Source organism: Culex pipiens, chromosome 3, assembly GCF_016801865.2.
Source record: "Culex pipiens pallens isolate TS chromosome 3, TS_CPP_V2, whole genome shotgun sequence".
Lineage (NCBI taxonomy): Eukaryota > Metazoa > Arthropoda > Insecta > Diptera > Culicidae > Culex > Culex pipiens.
This window is the reverse complement of record NC_068939.1, coordinates 89306318-89328009: the sequence shown is the minus strand read 5'-3', so window position 1 is coordinate 89328009 and position 21692 is coordinate 89306318. Positions and strand designations below refer to the sequence as shown.

At 38.7% G+C, this 21692-nt stretch overlaps 1 protein-coding gene across 1 annotated transcript; it reads left to right on the top strand.

Annotated features, from left to right (window-relative positions):
- Positions 1-12185: 12185 nt before the first annotated feature.
- LOC120423787 (uncharacterized) lies at positions 12186-18297 on the top strand. Its single transcript, XM_039587705.2, has one exon. The coding sequence runs from the start codon at positions 13781-13783 to the stop codon at positions 16178-16180; it is 2400 nt and encodes a 799-aa protein (XP_039443639.1). The 5' UTR covers positions 12186-13780; the 3' UTR covers positions 16181-18297.
- The last annotated feature ends 3395 nt before the right edge of the window (positions 18298-21692 follow it).

Below are 21692 nucleotides of genomic sequence, written 5' to 3'. Positions count from 1 at the left end.
AGAAACTGTGAATTTTTACTACAAAACAAACACAATTTGATGCAAAATAATTAGTTGATGTGTTTCGATTAGAATAATCAAAATTATGTAAACAATATTGAATAAGCGAATTTTATGAAAAGTTTGATAGTAGGACGTCCAATTTTCACGGGTTTTGAATTTCCCGGGAAACGGGAAAAATATTTTTGAAATCCCGGGAATTCCCGGGATCCCGGGAAATTTTTGAAGCAGTCATAAAATGTATGTTTTCATAATATTTGATATGTTTTCAAGCTCAATAATAATAATTGGTGACAATCTACACTTCAATCTAAACAAGGACGACAATTTTTAAATAACTTAAAAGGAATTAAAATTGTTTTTTTTTATTTAAAAAAAGTTCAAATTTAAATTTTTAATGTCATTCAAATTAATAAAAGTGTTTTATAAATAAATTTCTTCTGTATATTTGAATATATGCCACAACTAGAAAAGCTAGACAAATTTCTTTGAAAATATCTACAAAAACGAGAAGCGACAACAAAACAAGAGTTTTTTTTTTTTTGAAAAAAAGGTCCTATAAGCAATTGTTCTTCATATTTAAAAAAAAACAGTCAATGCAAAATTTTAGATAACTTTTGAATGTTTTATTTTATATAAAACATATTTTAATAATTCTCTTTAAGTTACTACCGTCAACTAGGGAAAATCAGGAATACAGGCTGAAAAGGTACAGGAGATTTCAGAGCAATACATTTGGAAATCGGTGTACTAAATTTTTTTTCTGTTCCTGTTTTAACCAAAGTTATTCAAAACACAATGCATTTTTTTTTCTTAAATAGCTGTCTTATTTCGTTACTTGCCCCAAAATCCGGAGTTTGATGAAAAATAATTTAAGATGATAATTTTCAATTTTAATATCATAAATATAAATATGATAAATAGTCTTCAAAAATACGTAAAATTAAATAGAAAATATTTATTGCGCCAGGCATTTTGCGGATCTATGACTAAATTATAATCAATTTTCCCTTATCAGTCAAATTAAAGCTGATATATGCCGAATACAAATTTTAATGCTTTAAAGTTCGTATCGATTACTATGTATTTTACTGTTCATCTATTTCTACAACAAAATTTGAATTTTCAGACCAAAATTTGATTTTTTTTTCAATTTCGGGAATTCCCGGGACAAATTATGAAAATCCCCGGGATTCGGGAATTCCCGGTTTTGAAAAAATCCCGGGATTTTTGTCCCGGGAATTCCCGGGATGGACGCACTATTTGATAGGATTTCATAATATTGAATGTGTTTTGCTATATCACAGTAAAGATTGTTGTCGAAACGGTAGTTAACATCATTTTGATTAAAAATTGATAGTTTTATCGAAAATGCTTTTCCTTATCTATAGTATAGTCTTAATAAGGCCGTTGCAAATATTTTTTGAAGTTTATGTCCCTCGACTCTGACCAAAGTCGAGGGGGGGGGGGGGCAAAAAAATAAAAAAGTTGAAAAATTGAAATTACAGGCCACGATATCAAAATTTGAATGAAAAAAGTGTTTTAAAATGCATTTCACATCTGTCCAGTTGTTTTGCAATTATAAGTTTCCAAAATTTCTAAGTAGTGACGAAAATTTTATTTTTGCGTAAAAAAAAGTTTTTGCGGTGCTGTACATTTTAATTTCATAAAAGTTCAAAATATTTTTAAACGAACCCAAACCTGCTGAATATGATTATCAATGCAGAAAAAGGCATTTTAGATTGATTTCAGTTGAATAGACCTCTACTTCCATTGAAATTTTCAAGTGTTTTGAAAAAAATATTTTTGTGCCCCCTGATTTTTTCGACCAATTTTGAAGGGGGGGGGGGCGACATAAACTTTAAAAAATATTTGCAACGGCCTAATCAAAAAACCGTCAAAACTAGGAGGAGGTGACCGTCTTGCCCCCAAATAAATTATTTTTTAAAACATTTTTTGCAAATAGCTCATCGCATTTTTTAAACTTTTCCGAGGGACATAATCTAGGGAAAACTTCAATTTAACATGAAAAAATATTTGAAGACAGGAAAACATATTGTTATCTAACAAAAATGCCTAAGTTGTATTCATAAAAATTACATCCAGTTTCAATTTTAAAAAATATTTGTTTATTTTGAGCTATTTTTTTACTATTTCAAACAATATGTTTGGCAAAGGCGACTCCATATGCATTATTTAGCATGAGGAACAGTATTGCTAAATATTTTAGTAATATTCATTAGTATACTTATTAAAACCGTGGGGTGGCCGTCTTACCCCCAGCTCCCCTACCAAATTTAACCGATATTTGATGTTTTTTTGATGTTTTGATGCATGGTGTAGGTCTAATGATAGATATAATCAATAAAAGATGGATTTTGCTCACTTTTCATCATACAAAATATGTTTTGTTAACAAATTTGGCTTAAAACAACAAATAAACACAACAGACATTGAAACACATTTATTTCCGAAAAAGATCAGAGAAACTTTTCAAAAACTACTGTAAACATAAAAATGAATAAAAAAAAGTAATTTTGATGCAAATTTTTCCATATTGATTACATAAATAGTTGATCGGAACAAAGCAATAGATTTGTTTACAGTTTCTGAAAAAAACACGCACGGTTATTTAAAAAAAAAGTTTTGTTATTGATTTATTATTTTAAATATCATTTCAAACCTCAATAATGATGCTTCAGTTAAGCCGTTGCAAATATTTTTTGAAATTTATGTCCCTCGGCCTTGAACAATGTCGTTGGGGGGGGGGGGGAGGCCTTGCAACGGTCTTAATTACAATTAACTATATTTTTTAATAATTATTTTTAAATTTTACGGCTTCAGCATTTTTTGTACATTTAACATGAAAACAGCTATATTTATACTAATAATTGAAAAACTATGCAATTAGGTTGATTGCAACAAGCATGTTTGAGAAAAACTTTTGCTTAAATACACATTTTTCTTCATATTTGAAAATTAAATTAACAGGGGTCCACTTTTGGTAAAGTTAGGATTTTCGTTGACCTATATTGGACCCCCCTAATTTTTGCTCGAAAATGAACAGTTCTTCGCTTTATTTTAGTAAAGTTTCTCGAACTTACATTATTTCGACTTATTGAAGTTAAATAATCAGTCAAAAAATGATTGGATAGTTTATTCAATCATAAAATAGAAATGCTGTTTTGTTGTGAACACGTTGGTGGCCATGGCTGATTTCAAATGTCGAACTCAAAACACAAATTTTGGCGAAAAGTACAATTTAATGTCAACATTTTTGCCTTCCTCACTGAGGTAAGGCTATAATCCTGCTCGAAAATTGAACTTTTGAAAAACAGCTCGTAGACCTATATTCATGTATACCTATCGACTCAGAATCGAAAACTGAACAAATGTCTGTGTGTGTGTATATGTGTGTGTGTGTGTGTATGTGTGTGTGTGTGTGTATGTATGTATGTGTTCAAAATTCTTGCCAAGTTTTCTCAGCACTGGCTGGACCGATTTTGATCAAACCGGTTGCATTCGACTTGGTTTAGGGTCCCATACATCGCTATTGAATTGTTTGAAGTTTCGATAAGTAGTTCAAAAGCTATATATAAAAATGTGTTTTCACATTTATCCGGATCTCACTTATATGCATGAAAACTATGTCCGGATCCATCATCCAACCCATCGTTGGTTAGGTTATCAAGAGAACTTTCCAACGAGTTCAAAACATTGAAGATCTGGCAACCCTGTCTCGAGATATGTCCACTTAAGTGATATTGATGCACTTTTTTGAAGCCGGATCCCACTTAAATGTATGTAAACTATGTCCGGATCCACCATCCGACCCATCGTTGATTAGGTTATCGAAAAACCTTTCCAACGAGTCCAAAACATTGAAGATCTGGCAACCCTGTCTGGAGATATGGCCACATAAGTGATATTGATGCACTTTTTTGAAGCCGGATCCCACTTAAATGTATGTAAACTATGTCCGGATCCCCCATCCGACCCATCGTTGGTTAGGTTATCGAAAAACCTTTCCAACGAGTCCAAAACATTGAAGATCTGGCAACCCTGTCTGGAGATATGGCCACATAAGTGATATTGATGCACTTTTTTGAAGCCGGATCCCACTTAAATGTATGTATACTATGTCCGGATCCACCATCCGACCCATCGTTGGTTAGGTTATCGAAAAACCTTTCCAACGAGTCCAAAACATTGAAGATCTGGCAACCCTGTCTGGAGATATGGCCACATAAGTGATATTGATGCACTTTTTTGAAGCCGGATCCCACTTAAATGTATGTAAACTATGTCCGGATCCCCCATCCGACCCATCGTTGGTTAGGTTATCGAAAAAACTTTCCAACGAGTCCAAAACATTGAAGATCTGGCAACCCTGTCTGGAGATATGGCCACATAAGAGATATTGATGCACTTTTTTGAAGCCGGATCCCACTTAAATGTATGTAAACTATGTCCGGATCCACCATCCGACCCATCGTTGGTTAGGTTATTGAAAAACCTTTCCAACGAGTCCAAAACATTGAAGATCTGGCAACCCTGTCTCGAGTTATGACCACTTAAGTGATATTTATGTACTTTTTTGAAGCCGGATCCCACTTAAATGTATGTTAACTATGTCCGGTTCCATCATCCGACCCATCGTTGGTTAAGTAATCGAGAGACCTTTCTAACGAGTCCACACATTGAAGATCTGGCAACCCTGTCTCGAGTTATGACCACTTAAGTGATATTTATGTACTTTTTTGAAGCCGGATCTCACTTAAATGCATGTAAACGATGTCCGGATCCATCATCCGACCCATCGTTGGTTAGGTAATCGAAAGACCTTTCCAACGAGCTCACAACATTTTTGATCTTGCAACCTTGTCTCGAGTTATGATTTCTTAAGTTATATGTTTGTATGTATTTTTCTGGATCTAAAAAAAAGCTGAAATATGTGTCCAAACCACTCATATTACCCATTGTTGATAAAAAGTGAGGAAGGCATCAACCACGTAGGTGGATTAAGTTAGTTTTTTAACATTGTTTTAAATGAGGCTGAACATGCCAAATAAAAGATTTGCAGACAAAAACACGCTTGAAATTGTATTTTTATTGAATTTTTCAACAAAACCCATCAGCGGGTCCACTATAGGAAAGGGGTCCACTAATGGATAACATACCCTACTTTATCGACTTCATTTTGCTGGGCTAGATAGTACGCCGTCTATTTTTAGACGGCGTATCAGCATTTTTCCACTTTTGCACTTCAATAAACCAGGTATGCTTCTTCAAAGTGCACCAGTTCACATACACACGCACCGGCTTCCGATAAGGCACGTGCTTCGGGGTTGATTTGGGAGTGGCAATCGGCGCAGGTTGATTGCCCCGTGCGCAGTTCGCTATACCTTTCCACCCACTGTAGTGTAGACACTGTGGAGTATACGCACCTTCGTGTTCCTCAAAAACGCTTTGGGTGGAAAAAAGAAGAAGAAGGAAAAGAAGTTGTAAACTGCACTCCATTTAGCCTACAGCAACACTTTGTAAACTATAAAAAAAACAGACCGAATGCTTCAAGTTGGCTCCGGTCGTTTTTGCTCAGTTCAGCGGGCAGCTACCCATTTGAAGACTTTTCTTCAATCGGTATGAACATAAATTCAATGTAGTTTAGTGTGATATGCAGGGTGAATTTAAAAATTGAAAAAGGAGTAAAAAAGTGAAGTTTTTTTCAAGATTTCCTTACAACTCCTAAAACTTGCTTCGCAATCTATCTGAGGTATTTGAATCATAATATTTTAAAAAATTGTGCAAAAAATGAACATTCATAAAAATGTCTTCTCTTCAAGCTAATTCTTTTTTTTAAATAGTTGAAGAGCGTTATTACACCTTAAATACATGCACCAAATGTAAAAAAGTAATTTTAAATTTTGAATTCTGAGGAAAAAAAACACTGTTTATTATTAGAAATGAATAAATACGAACATTTAAAAAATACTCCAAACTGGGGTGGAGGACAGCTTACTGCCAAATTATGTTTTATTCGATAATAAATCAGAATATTCCTGTTTATCGTCGTCATTTGTTTATTTAAATATGACCGATTTTATCTACTTATCACATATTTTATGATAAAATTTTATTTTATTTTTTTCAATAGGTTATTAAAATCATCGTGATTTATTTCCAATGGGGTAAAAAAGTAAACCATTGTCGGATTTTTTTTTTAAAAATAATATAACTCAAATAAAAAAGGCCACAATTTTTATTTGAGTTATAATATTTAAAAAAAAAATCTGACAATGGTTTACTTTTTTATCCCATTGGAAATAAATCACGGTGATTTTAAAAACTTATTAAAAAGGTGACATTGAAATCTACATAAAAATTGGACATCAATAATTCGAAATTAAATAGAAAATGTAAAAAAATATAAGCCTCCATTATTTCTAAAACTCATTTTCAGATAATTGTCTTATTTTGGATACTTTTTTCTGAAATTAGTAAATTGGAGGCGTTGTTCGTCAACGATGCAATCCCTGCGCGAGCAAATAAATTCACCCTAGGTTCGTCACTGTGTCAGTTTTGCCTTGAAATGTTGAGTTCCTCATTGCGGGGCGACATTTGCAACACGAACTTGTAGTATCTGTTTTGAACTTGTCCCAAGGGCTGAATGTGCTTAATATAGGGTGTGTGAACTTCACAGAGATATTTTAAAGATCATCGAAAGTAAAATTTGAGTGAAATTTGTTTGTTTATCTCTTTACTAGTGATTTTTTTCAATCTAAATTATCCATGATATTGAAAATTTAGATCAAATTTCACTTTTCTTACTCACGTGCAACCCTATTTAATGAAAACGGAAAAGCAAAATTAAAGGTAATCAGTGCTTGGTGAGCAAAGGTGATCAACTTTGATCAAGCCTCACCTCTGTGTCGTGTCGTCGATTTACTGATGACTTTGCTATGTGTGCGTGCGTGTTTAAAGGAAAACTGCTCCTGCAAAAGGGGAAGTAATATCCGCAAAAAAAGCTATCAGAATTTTCTTGGCAACAAAACTGCAACCCGATACCACTGCAAAAGCTGAACTGCAAAGCTGGGGGTGAACGTAAAGAAAAGTTGCACACAGGTGAGTGCAGTAGAACAACAACCTGAGCGCCACATAGTGATTAGTGTGCGCACCAATACATGAAAGCAAATCGTCGCGGATAGTGATAGTAGTGCGACACACACGCACCTTCGCATTTGCGAGCTTGCCGATCATAATTCGCTTCGGCAGTGAGCTATGCTCTTTGGAGTCGGTTGAGGGTGCTATTCAGTGAGGCAGAAATGTTTGTAACATGTGCAACAAATTCAAAATAAAATTTTGTCTAACAATAATCCGTTTTAAAACAAATATTATTGAATTTTTTATTTTTAAATCAGCTATTTAAAAAAATATTTTGTAAAAGACGGACTTATTTTTTATGTTAATCAAACTTTGTACAATGGTTGAAGTTAAAAAATGAATACACGTTGCACCATTAATTCCTACAGTATGTAAAAAAAAATATTTACTCCCCTTGGGCACTATGCACATTTTGTGATGAAACATGTAAACAATTTAATGTTGACATAAACCTAGTACTACGTTTTGTTCAGAAACTCATTCCGAACATTTTGCTACAAAAAGCTCATGAAAAGATGTTTTCTATAAAAAGTTATATAACAAATAATATTACAAAAATCAAAAAAGGTGCTAAAAAAGTTTGTACACCTTTCGAAAAATTAACATATATAAAGTTATTTGTTGACAAATCATCATAAATCCAGTCTCCCAACTCCAAATGCTTATTATCCTTGACTGATTAAAATAATAATTTGGATTGAATATAAAGTTTACTAATTACTTAGTATAAAAGTTTATACAACTCTGGAAATTCTATATAAAACTTATCTAAACTTAATTTTGCAATCTTTCAATTTAACTAAATGTCAATATATTGCCATAGAATTACTAAATAAACATTTTGGAGTGGGTATAACACCGTTTTGGGGGTCTTTGTATCGCTAGAATAGATTTTTCGTTGGAATTTCGTACCAACCCGGAGTTACGTCGTCGGAAAATCCGCCGGCATCCGAACCGGTCCACAATTCACAAGTCAACCTATGCGGCATCAAAAAGAGCATAAAATTTCCGATCTTTTGATACCCATACATCTAGGTTTTCTATAAAACCCACGTTTTTAAATACCTAGGCAAAAACGTTGTTATGGTTTCGTTTGAGCAACCTGCCAAAAATGTATGGACTTTCGTAATTTTTGTTCTCGTGGATCAAACTTTTTTTTCATTAAAATAAAAAAAAGTGATTAGAAATGGTTTTTAATCGTGTTATTTACCGTTGTACATAAAAATTGACATAGGGCTTTAGTACCCAATTTGGGGACTTTCCATACATAAAAGAAAACAATAGATCCCTATGTCAATTCTTATGTGCAACGGTAATAAACACGATTAAAAAACATTTCTGATCACTTTTACCATTTTATTGTAAACAAATAAACTGGCAAGACAACATTTTTTCGATGGATCAACTATGGTCCCCCTGGAACGAGCTGTCAAGTAGGACATTTTCTGTCAAGAAGTGCTACGAAGTCATTTTTTAAAAATTGATTTAAAAATCCATTTTATATCCTTTGCTGTCGTACAAAGGGTCATTGTATTCAAAAAAATAAGCGGTATCATTGTGAACAATAATATCACAATTTTATGCTTAATTTCAGGACCCAATTAAAAAACATGTTTATTTTGTTCATTGAAAAGTAACAGATAATTTTCTCGATTTGATCTAGTTACGGCAAACATTTTGAGCAGTTCAGTCTTTGCGTTGATCATAGTTTTTTCAATAGCATAAACAATTATAAATAATTGTATTTCACCGTCGTCGTGCTATCTTGTCGTACGTAGCTTTCCGGCGTTCCGATAAAAACGCGTTTTAATGTTTGACCTTGAATAAACAAAAACTTGAGCACGCAATGTAAACAATAACAAACACGTTTTGCTTGGTTGACTATCCTGTGCATTGCCCCGAAGTTTGGTTGAAGTAGGTTGCTGGAGTCCCGAGTTATATTTACAAATTTTTACGGTAGTCTAACTTGTACGTGCGTCAAACGCGTACTGACCTGAAATTCCTTTGGCCATTTGTCGTACTTACATCAATTTTCAGGGAGTGACAAGAATGAAGTTTCTTTAAGGGGTTACATACATGTAAATCGACAAAAATATAAGAGGTTGGATTGGGCACACACTTAAACTTTTTTTAAATCTGTTTTAAGGGCATTAAAGTATTTATTTACTTTACTATTATCAAAATAAATTTGAAGATATTTGGTTGTATCATTGCCGAGATATAGCCATTTTAAGTTAGCAGTTTCAAAAAACGGGTGCCACGATATCTCCACACTGCTTTGACCAAATCGGCTCAAAATTTTGGTGAAGCCTCGTTAAACCAGTCCTGTGTGCATGACAAAGCCCGATTTTCAAAAAAGTTGTGTGTAAAAAAATTAAAAATATTTTTATGTTTTTATATAAAAAAGCGCCAGTTATTGATTTTTGTATTTTTTTTAAAGCAAAATTTCAAAATCGGGCTTCGTTATGCACACGGGATATGTCTTGCAAGTCTTCATCTCAAATTTCAGCCAATTTGGTCCATCCCATCTCGAGCTATCGTGGCACCCGTAAATCAACTCTGTGTTCAGAGAAAAACGCTCACAAAGTTCGATAGTTCGCTTTGCGCTTGGCAAAATTTTGAACGTAAATCGTCTCTTACTCAGTTTTATCATGAAATATCTTCATGAAACTTTCAAGAGTGAAATCATCTTTTACGTGGATTTATTGAATTTTCTGAAATATGAAATTTTTTATTTTCTACATGTATGTAACCCCTTAAAATGAAGAGCAACAACAATGCACAGAGTTTTTTCGGTTTTTATTGAATATCTCAGGATTGGAATCGAATTTTGGAGATATGTGAAGGTTAAAAGGTGATGCATTGTGAGCTGCACAAAATGGCATTCTTAACTCCATTTGGCTCAAAATGCATGTGCGACTAGTTAGCACGACGACGACGATTTGAAATGTAACTTTCATTAAAACAAAAAAAAATCAATTTGGATTTTTTTTCAATTTTAGGAATTTTTCAACAAATTACCAGTTATAAAACGGTTATGTTCATAATTTTCACGAATAAATAACAATAGTTGGAAAGGACAACGGAAGGAGCAGATTTATGAAAAAAAACTCCTCTCCTATTCAATGGCTTGCAGACAATATTTGGTTCAAATTGGTAAGCAGTGTTGCAAATGAGTGATAAAAATTCTATGATAGAATTTCTATCATTTGATTATCTCTGCACTAAAAACATCAGAGAGTAAAGCGACCGTCATTATAGCTTGTGAGAACTCTTCTTGTGTCTCGTGATTCCCAGCGATGACATTCTCTCTCTCTCTTACTTCTCCCCCCTTTTTTTTTTTTTTTTTTTTTTTTTATTTGTGGTTGTCAAAAGACAGGCTAAGACCACAGTTGGTCCATCTGGCCACTCTCCCCTTTTTTCGACTATGCGCTCCATGCGCTCTCACCGCTGAGTCTCTCAATTTTTCCAGAAACTGTAATGAAAGAACGTGAGACGGCGATACGGAGCCGACCACGCATGACGTCCCGTAAAAATGCGCTGGAGGAATTGGTTTTGTGACGGCTTTTGTGGCTGAACGGTGTTGCGGAGAGATGATCGTGTAAGTGGGAATGAGAGAGAAAAGGAGAGTGTCGAACGCGAGGGTGTAAACACAAAAACGGGTTCCGCTATGTTCGGCGCTGAGAGTATCAATGCGGAGAGAAGAGCAGTTGTATTTGGGGCATGAATATTCAGGCGTGATAATTGTAGTTACTGAGAGGTGATAGTTTGATATTTTAACAACACTGTTGGTAAGAAAAAGCATTTAAAGCACATTGCAATTAGTGAATTATAATTAAAGTGAAATCTTTCATATAAAAAAATAACATTGAAAATTGAAAAAAGGGACATTTTGGTGTAGCTTCGCTAAGAGTCGGTCAGTTGTTAAACTGAGCTTCCAAGCTCCGATTTCAATAAAAAATCCATTTATGGCCCAATTTTTTTATTTTTTTCATTTATGGCCATTGTAACTTTGGTACATAGCGAGCATACCGCAATAGATCAACTCAACGGTCGCAGTGGTTTTAATCCCACAAAAAAAAAAACTTCGGTGCATTTTTTTCGAACAAGATTTAAAAAAATATCAACGACCGTGCTGCTCCATCGAATAATCTTGGGGAAATATTGATATGGAGACGCTGAATAGTTTATCCGACGACGTTTATTTTTAATTAGAGATTTGCTCCAAACTGACAAATTTTAAAGTTTGCTAAATGAAGATATGTTTGAATAAATTTGCAGTTCATGTTCGCACAAATGTCTCAGTTGCATTATCAACATTTTTAGGTTATTGAAGCCGAAAACGAAACTATTGGCACTACGCCCCCCGGGGCATGGCCTTCCTCTAACGTGGGATTTCTGCTCCAGCGCCTCTGACGAGACAGGAGAAACCGGGACCGACGTTTTACTTCACCATCCGATAGAAGCTCAGTGGATAAGGCGGGAATCGAACCCGCGTCTCATAGCATCATCGGGATCGGCAGCCGAAGCCGCTACCCCTGCGCCACGAGGTTATTGAAGCCATTTGGTTCTAAATCATGTGTACCGTCATCAGGGGTGACATTGGGCCTGGGGGGTAAGATTGGGCCTTATAAAAATGCTGAAATTCTGTTGTGAAAAATAGGACGTGTCATAAGATAGCACACAAGCGACGAACTGTCAACAAGTCACTATTGATGAATAATGGATAATACGTAACTCAAGATAATAAAATTCACCCAAATTTGTTTAACCTCAAAGAAATAGTCACAAGAAACAGAATATTAAAGAATATTCAAATGTCATTTTAAAATCACTGAATACCACCCCACCGGGCTCGGCACGATCGTTCACTCGTGAGTAAATTTTGCCACAAACGCACCCGCAAAAAGAAAACCAAAACACTGCCTCACTTATGATCTGAGTATGCTCTCGGACGGCTATGCGCAAACACGAAGACGCCACCCCGACGACGACGCCGAACGGCGCGTGTGAGTGTGTGTGCATGGTTCGGCACTGCGGTGGGAGAGACGATATAAAACCGGCGTAATTTCAATGCTGTATTTCAGTCTTTCAACATCACTTGTCGTGGAAACACCTTTGAAGATTGTGTATTTGTGCTCTAGAGAGAGACGAGTCGCGTGTGTGTACGACGCTCGCTATTCGATAGATATACTACACTAATAGTGTGAATACCCAGAGAGCCAGAGATCAAATCTCGAAATTTGCTACACTTTTTTTTTCTACCGAAGCACGAAACTGAACGAACACCCGCAAAGGCCTTCGAACTCCTTCGCAGAGACTCACGATTCGCGCGTGCGAAAAAGAAACAAGTGAAAATCATAACAAACCGAAGAGAGTGATTCGTGAACAATTTGTGCTCCGGAGGAACAAGGTTGTGCGATTGGATGGATGTTTACAATCAGTGGAAGATCATTGCTAGTGAAGGTAGAAAAACTGTAGCTGATTTTGCTGAGCTGAGCTGAAACTTCGAGGGAGATTGTTGTGTTGGCAAGTGCAAGTTTGCAGAGATTAAAACTGCGGCAAACCAGCTAGTGTTGGCCGTTTGGTGATCCCGCAAAAGCAACTCCAGAAGCCCTGTTTTCGGAAAGCTAGGTCCTTCATGTGGAATAATTCTGAAAGTGGCAGTAGCTAAGTTTTCCGAAAAACAGACCAAGTCCCAAAACCAAGAAAAAACCCTTCGCCGATCATACTGAAGCTTAATTTCACGCGAAGATTAATAGTGCATCGTGTTACGAACTAGAAAGCAAACAAATTTCGCCTGAACAAACGAAAAGTGCGCAATCATTTCGACAAACGCGACGAAGTCAACGAACGTGAAGAAAAGAGACTTGCCCGAACCACATTTCACTCTAATCAACGATAATTCAAATCAATTGTTAGTTGCAACCGTGCATGCAAGAAGATACTGTGTGGCAGTGAACTCGAAAGGAGGAACACAGAAAAAGCAAGACTGAATCGCTGAACCGAATTTGCTCCACCTCAACACCCGTTCGTCGTCCGTCCATCGGTTCCGTTTGTCGTCGTCGTCCAAAAAGTCCGCTACTCTCCGTTCCGCAGCACTAACTCCCGCCCCACGTCTGTGGCTGTGTATGCGCGTGCTTTTGTGGCGAAAAGTGTAATTGTGAAAGTACCCTAAACTCCCCGAACCGTACCCTCATCGTGTGTGCACTTTGAGAGACTTTGACGAGAGTGTAGTAGCGGAAAGCAAAGAAAAAGTAACCAGCAGGCAGTAACAACTGGTGAAGGAACTGGACGAAAAACCGACGAAAATTGCGCAAAGGGAGCGAAACAGAGTGTGTTAGTTCAGATCGAATGCATGGAAAACGACTATTATAACAGTATTGGAAAATTGTTTCATGCGGGAGCGGCGAAATTGGCGAAATTAGTTAGCCCCCAACAGTGATAATCGGCTGTGCAGAAAATATTTAACTCATCGTTGTAAATACTCGAAACACACACACACGCAACCGCAGCGGGGTCCTTTGCCCAAATCACGGAAAGCCATATTAGATAGAGCCTCGACTAGAGTACATACTAGGGTAAATAATCAAGCCAACAATTAACGGTTGCTTGCAACATGTCTTCAGCTAGTGCCCCGACGACTGGTGAATCGGTGGAAATGCCATCGGTGGCCACCGTGGAGGTGGCGCCTGCAGCCCCAGCAAGCAGTAATGCAAGAATCGTTGAAAAGGTGGAAACCGCCACAATGACTGATATGCTTCCCATAGAAAATGAAGAAAGTGAAAGTGCTGCTGCTCCGAGTAGTAAAGTTTGCAGCAGCGAAGAGGTGAAGCCTGAACCACAGTCGCTAGTTCAGTGTGAACCACCAGCAGCAGCAGCAGCAGCAGTAGCAGCATCAGTGATGCCAGTGCCAGAAAAGAGTGAGTTGATCATCAAGGAGACCATGCAACACATGGAAGCACTAGAACTGGACGACGAGGCCGTTGTTGTCGAGGAAGAACCCGACACCCTGTCGCCACTCATGACCGACAATCATACGTATCTTCAGCATCAGGAGTTGATGCGGGAGGAGGGTGAAACGAGTCCGCAGCATCACTATCATCACCACCGTCATCACCACGGTCATGACGAGATCCACGATTACGACCTCGACGACGACGAAGAGGAAGACGATGAGATGTACATGGAGGACGATGACCATATGGATCCGGCAGCACCGGCGGTCAGCATGAAGCATTCGGACACGAAAGACTCGATTAGTTCCATCGACAGCGATGTTTCATTGTCTTACGATAGAAGAAGTTCGACCGAATCGCAGAATCCGCCGGAAGACGCCGGAACGGGATCGTCCGATGATAACGCCAAGGACTCGGGCTGTGAAATCACCAAGAAGCTGATGGATGCAACGTCCGCCGAAGAGGAAGCGTACGAGGTTCCCGACGATGATATGTGCGAGAAGATTGTCGAACAGGTAGAATTCTACTTCTCGAACGATAACATTCTGAAGGATGCGTTCCTGCTGAAGCACGTGAGACGCAACAAGGAAGGATTCGTCAGCCTGAAGCTGGTGTCGAGCTTCAAACGCGTTCGTCAGCTGACCAAGGATTGGCGCGTGGTAGGTGAAGCCATCAAACGTAAAAGTGTCAAGATTGAACCAAATGATGTGGGCACGAAGATTCGTCGCCTGGAACCACTGCCAGTGTACGATGAGACAACTCCATCCCGGACTGTGGTAGCCACGGGACTGCCGTACGACAAGTATACCGTGGAGAAGGTGTCCGAATTGTTCTCAAAGTGCGGAGAAATTTCTCTGATTCGTGTGCTGCGTCCCGGTGGCCCCATCCCGGCGGACGTCCGTCAGTTCATCAACAAACATCCGGAACTGCAGCAGAACGAATGCGCACTGATCGAGTTTACCGAGTCGGCTTCGGCTCGCCGTGCTCAAAACATGGAAGAGTTCATCGTACTGGAGTTGGTCGCCCCCAAAAAGAAGACTGGCAAAAAAGCCAACGTAACCAAGTTTGTGGAGAACTACAAGTTTGCAGGCCAAGACATGGAGCGCAGCCGCGGGGGTGAGGCCTTCGATCGGTTCAAGATGCGCCGTGGTTCGGCTGGGTTTTACCCGAAGCCGGAAATGCAACATGTATACCAGCAAATGGTCGCACAACCACTGCCGCACCATGAGCAGCCAACCATGCAGCAAATTGTGCCGCTGCAGCCCCAGCAGCAACAACAGCAACCAATGTACATACCGCACTCGCCACAGCAGCGAAAGTATTCGTACGGAAATGAAAACTTTGACTATTTCAACCGTCGTCCGAGCACTTTCTCGATGGGCAGCAACGATCAGTCTCGCAAGTATTCCAGCTGTTCGGACGGCTACTCGAGCTGTGGGGAAATGTCTCGCCGTACATCGCAGTGCTCGTCCGCGGCAGACAGCATGTCTCGCCGAGCGTCCAACTGCTCCGAAGTGCCATCCAGAAGAACGTCCAACTGTTCCGAGTTTTGCTCGTGCTCGCGCAGAATGTCCCAGTGCTCGGACGTGTACCGTCGAATGTCCCAATGCTCGGAACACAACGTGCGCAAATTCTCGGTCGGGTCCAACTACGATCGCAAGTTTACCAACTCACCGGAAATGGTCATGCCCCAGCGCCGTATCTCGATGGACTCCAACTACGAGCGCAAGTTCTCCAACGGATCGATGGGCTTCGAGAGCCCCAACATTTCGCCGCGTAAATATTCCAACGGATTCGACCCGCTGCGGAAACTGTCCAGCAGCTCGGAGTACTACAACGGACGTCGCATCTCAACCGATTCCGGCTACGACCGGCGCATCTCGGTGGGATCGGAATGCTCTAGCGCGGGACCCCGATCGCGCTCGAACAGTGCCGTCCAGATGCAGTGCCATCAGCATCAGGTCCAGGGTGAGGCGGTTCGTACCCCGATCGGACCAGACGGCAGCAAAGGATTCGGGTCGCGGACTCGTCGCGTCGGCCAGATCGTCCCCCCGGCCTAAGCTCGTCGAAACCTGCCACAAAACAGATCATCCACACCCACGTAGGTTCGTTAGGTTACATATTTTGCTTCTTACACCTAAGTATTGCGCACGTCCCGAAGTATTGTATGTGGGAGTGAATTGCGTACGATCGAGAACCAACGACGCACCCCTCGCTAGAACTGCCCCAGCCCAAACGATCGTCGTCGTCTCCACGGCTTGAAGACTTTCACTGTCCCAGATCGCCGTTTACCTTCACGTGCTGCATAGCTCGGTGCATAGCACCCTCGTCGACCAGACTGATCGCAAATAATTGCGCAAAGTCAACGACGCCGCCACAAAGCCGAGAACCGCGGGCTGTGAGACTGTACTCGACGGTCAGGTCTGCAGATAAAAACGTGCTCCACACACGATCGTCGAGCCCGAGAAGAGAGCGAGTGGAGGTAGACAGCGTGGCGTGGCGACACGTGAGCGCGGTAGCGCCGATCAACAGGTCTGCGGGCGAACGGGAGAAGTGAGAGAAAGAGCGAGGTTCGGTGGGATCCAGTGATGCCAGTTGATTGGAAAATTGTTATCACTTGATCTTGATCACTCTTCGAGGACGCAGGGTAGCAAAACTTAAATTTTACCAGTGATCATTTCAGTCAAATTGAGTTTCCGACAAATCCCACTACTCAGCCTTCGAGATAGCGATCAAGTTCAAAGCCTGGCATCACTGCTTCCGGCTTTGTCGACGCCGACGGCGCAGAGAATGATGAATGAGCGGCGCACCGTCTCCCACTCTCTCTCTCTCTCTCTCTCTCTCTCTCTCTCTTCGGGCACGATCGCGAAACGATCTTTGACTGGGGCGGCGACGGCGGGGGGCCATGTGCGTTGGCCGGCCGACGTCGCGACGATGCTGATCTTGGCTCTTGTGGTCGATCGGCGACGGAATGCGTCGTGGTCGGAACCTTTTATGAATGTCTCAGCGAGTGTTTGCGTGACGAGAATCTTGTCAGATTTCTATTTTTATTCTAGGTTAAGTTTCTTTTTGTTTTGTTATTTTGTTTCGCTGTTACTATTATCATCGACCTTGTATCGCGTGACATTGTTTAGTTATTTTTTACACACAAACACACTCTCTCGTATTTATTCTTAGTTTTGTTCGCGCATTACTAGTTGGTTAGCTCGTTAGGATTGGCGGCAGCAGCACACACATTTATACGCGTGCATCAAGATATTCGTGTCCCATGGGGTCGCAGGCTTAGCATTACTTAAAAAAAAACCCGTAGGTTAGGTGACTCTATTGTCTACGTCGCACCTTTCATATTGCCGCAAGCAGAGAGTAATAGTCATTCTAGGTTGTTCGTTTACGCCAAAGGCGCGTGTGATGGATTGCGGAGGAACTTTGCGAATCGGGCTTGGTGTTTTTTTTTCTTTTCTTAAAAATGTCAAGTTCATTAGACACTATCAATCAAACGATTTCAAACGATCAAAGAACGTTCTCTCGAAACTAGTCATAAATTTACTTCGTGCCTCAAATGACCTTGACCTGTTTTTCACGGATTCAAATTCAGGGTCTTGGCCGTTTTTTGTTGAAATAGGGTAAAGTGCTTTGAAGTTTTAAACTTACATTTTCGTTTTTTACCAGCAAAAACTACATCTAAGCACTAAGAAAATCTTTTACAATGATTCAATTTTAACTAAGAGCAGTTTTTGACAATTTAATTTATTGTTTAAAAAATTAGACGAAATTAAAATTTGGAAGACTTTTTGGTTCTTTACTTTATTGTTAAACAGAGACAGCTCATTAATTCGAATGTCACTTATTTGTACTTATTTGTTAATCAAAAAACTGTTCAACTGTCAAAAATTAACTGTAATTCGTTGGAATTTGTGAATTTGAATTCAGTTGTTCTACAGCAGTTGCATTCAAATTAGCGAATTTTCTCTGTAATTGGTTGTAACGACTGAAAAGAAAAGTTAAGCAATCTCAAATGAAAGTGTAGAAGAAGCAAAGTTAGGCATGCTACCTTTACAATTTTAAGAAGATTGCTAAAAACTAATGTTTTGAAACAGAACGGATTTGAAGCTGTTCAATATTAATCGCTGATTTTTTGTTTTTTTGAAGCTAACGTCACACGGAGAAAAAAGAGTTCCCAAAATCGTGAACAAGCGTTCATGAAAATGGGAACCTCGAACAAAGTGTTCAAATCCCATGGTACGATTTTGAAAAACGTACCATGAAATTTGAACACTTTGATCGTGGTTCCTTTTTTCATGAACGCTTGTTCACGATTTCGGGAACTCTTTTTTCTCCGTGCAGGAAATAACTTTTTTTAAACTAATTGGTTGTCACATATCAATTTCAATTAGGTCGTCATAACAATAACAATTCAATAAGGTTTGAACATAGATTAGCCAATGAATTTTCATGAGCCAATTTCTCCAAAATTTACAGTAGAAAATCCCCTTCGAATTGCTGGCCAGTGTCATCGACAGATGGCCACAAATTAAATCAAAATCGCCAAAATTTCCTCTAATGCACTTGGCTCCATCGAAATCAAGCAGAATAATGCAACAAACGGTGAAAGGCTGAGTGAAAAGCGTTGTCCAGAAACGAACAAAAAAAAATTAGACCTGTCACGCAGACATTTGGGGCTGGCCGCTTTCCAGCTGATCGCATTTCCCGGCGGACTTCCATCAAACTAAGCCAACAAACTTCCCCGGCTGCGGCAGTAGTAATAATTAGCGCCAGCGCGTGGCATATTTGAAGGAAAAAAAAACAAAAATGCACTCAGTTTCGTTAAATTATCTAAATCATAAAGTTTTTATTCTGGACAATTTTGACAAATTTGAAGATTAGTTGAAATGAAGTGGACCCTTTATTTGAAGAAGATTGAACAGTGTTAAATGGACCGCTAAGTGATCAAGTTCTTTTTTAATACATATATTCAACTTAATTGTTTACAACACATAAATCAATCTACTTCGATGAAGAGTCAATTTTGTTTTAACAAATCTGGTAATTTGTTTCCTGAGTATTTTGAAGACATATCTTGACATATTTGTTCTTAAAATTTTATTATTGAACACTTCAAATCTTTTTTCAAACTGAGTGTACTATCGCGCGGAGAAATGACTCTGAAGCCGCCATTCGCGAGAAAGTTTCGGTTGAAATTTACCTTCCTTCAATCCGTTCCGTTCCGGCGCGGTTCGCAACGTTCCAGGCACCTGGCCAGCTGTTGCTGGTGGTGGTGGCCATAAAAGTTAATGAACGTAACTCGCGCGATTGAGGTAAACGAACAACAACAAACAGATAATAGTTTAACGCTTCATACACTTCCACGTTGCGATCGGGCCGTGGTGTCTGGGGTGGGCAGTTAAGGGGCAGCCTCACGTGAGCTCGCCTGACTTAACGAGGCGCACATTACCGGGTTTTGGACCGCGCCGCCGCCGGTCCAAATGCGCCTCTCTGAACTGCACTGTTGTAGGAGTTAATGAATGAACGAACGAATGCATGAATGAAGTTTGTTTCCTTCTTCTTTCGCTTCTTACTGCACTTGGATCGCAGCGGATCGCTATCGCAACCTGGAAGTGACTCAACTCGAAATTAATCCAAGTCTGATGATATTTTTTTCTTCGTTCGAAAGCATAACAAACAGTAGCAGGTTGTACCAGCTGATTTACACAAAATTTACATTAGGCACCTTGTTTTTATATACGACACACAGATATTATACTTAAGCAAAACATTTGTTGAAAAGTTAGAGAGCAAGTTCTGCGCGTACCGTATCGCGATGAAGGTCTGAACGAAATTTGGAAGAAAAGTGGCTGCTATGACAGTTAGTTTATAACATAAATATATTTACGAATAAATGCCCTAAGAAAGAATAAACCGACCATACTAACCCATCACTGTAAATAGTACTTAAGTCTGATGAACAATCAACCAATCGAAATAAATGCTGGGATGAATGCAAAATGAAACAAAAATACAACAGCTGTGTAACGCAAGTGCACTTAGTTGTTTGTTTAGAACAATAATTATATTAATTATTACGAAACGAAATCGCCTAGAATTATCCAGAACATTAATCAAAAACGGAGAAAAAATCAATCGAAATTTTACACATCATTTAGGCAAATAAGAAAAAAAAACAGAAGAAAAAAATGTAACAAGTAAAACGTGATAGAAAGTAAGGCAACCCGTTGAGGCGATGCGTCCAACGAACCAAGAACTGTGAAGTGAGATAATAAATTGGCTAGAGCTGTAAGTTAGGCCTTGTACTACCTACCAACTACTACTACTACCTTTTTATACGTGGACTTATTTTTAACGCATAACTTATCGGTTTCGAACGTACAGTGAAGAAAGATAGACAGAGCGAGCTTTGGAAGCGTGAAAAAAGTGAAACAATTTGTATAGCGTAAATAATTTTAGACATTAAAATGAGCTACTATCAATAGTTTTAAACAAAACTGTCGCGTTGGCTTTTCAATCGTGAGCGAGCGGTATCACAATCAAGTCCCTCAGAAGGTTTGGATGTTTTTGAAACTATGGTGAGTATGTTTTAGGGAAATTTAAATCCACTTTTTTAAAAGCCCAGTTAAGAACTCTTCCAATTTCTTAGAACGTTACGTTGAATTTCCCAAAAAAAAAAGCAAAGCAATCCACTTTAACGACCCCCGGGTCTTTTGTGGTCTCTGTTGCAAGTTTCTGCTCATTTCTATAAGAGCAATTCTCTACCAAAACCGGAAATGGATTTTATTTGTATTTTTTGATTTGGCTCAAACTTTGTGGGGGCCTTCCCTATGACCAAAGAAGCCATTTTGCATCATTAGTTTGTCCATATAAATTTCCATACAAATTTGGCAGCTGTTCATACAAAAATGGTACGTAAATATTCGAAAATCTGTAACTTTTGAAGGAATTTTTTGATCAATTTGGTGTCTTCGGCAAAGTTATAGGTATTGTTGAGGACTATTTAGAAAAAAATAGGTACACGGAAAAAAAAAATTCCCGATTTTTTTATTAACTTTTTTTTCACAAAAACTCAAATTCCCAAAATACGTATTTTTTGATTTTCGAGATTTTTTGATATGTTTTAGGGGACAAAAATCCGCAACTTTTGAGCTATAGAGAAACATGGTCAAAAAATCTGCCGCCGAGTTAAGATTTTTTGAAAAACTGGTGATTTTTGGAAAAAATCGAAATTTCATACATACAATTTTTTTGACCTCATTTTTTTATGCAAAATTGAATTTGCAATCGAAAATTACTTTACAGATTTTTTGATAAAGGGCCCCGTTTTCAAGATATAGCCACCGAAAGTTTGATTTCAGCGAAATATTTGCAGTTTTGCGATTTTTAAAAATAGTGACCATGAGTGACCATTTCTAAAAATATTTTTTTTGAAAAGTTCAGAAAATTTGCTATAAAATTGTCTAAGAGACATTGAAGATTGGACCTCTGGTTGTTGAGATACAGCGGCTTAAAGAAAAAGAAACACGAAAATTGAAGTTTTCTAAGTCTCACCCAAACAGCCCACCA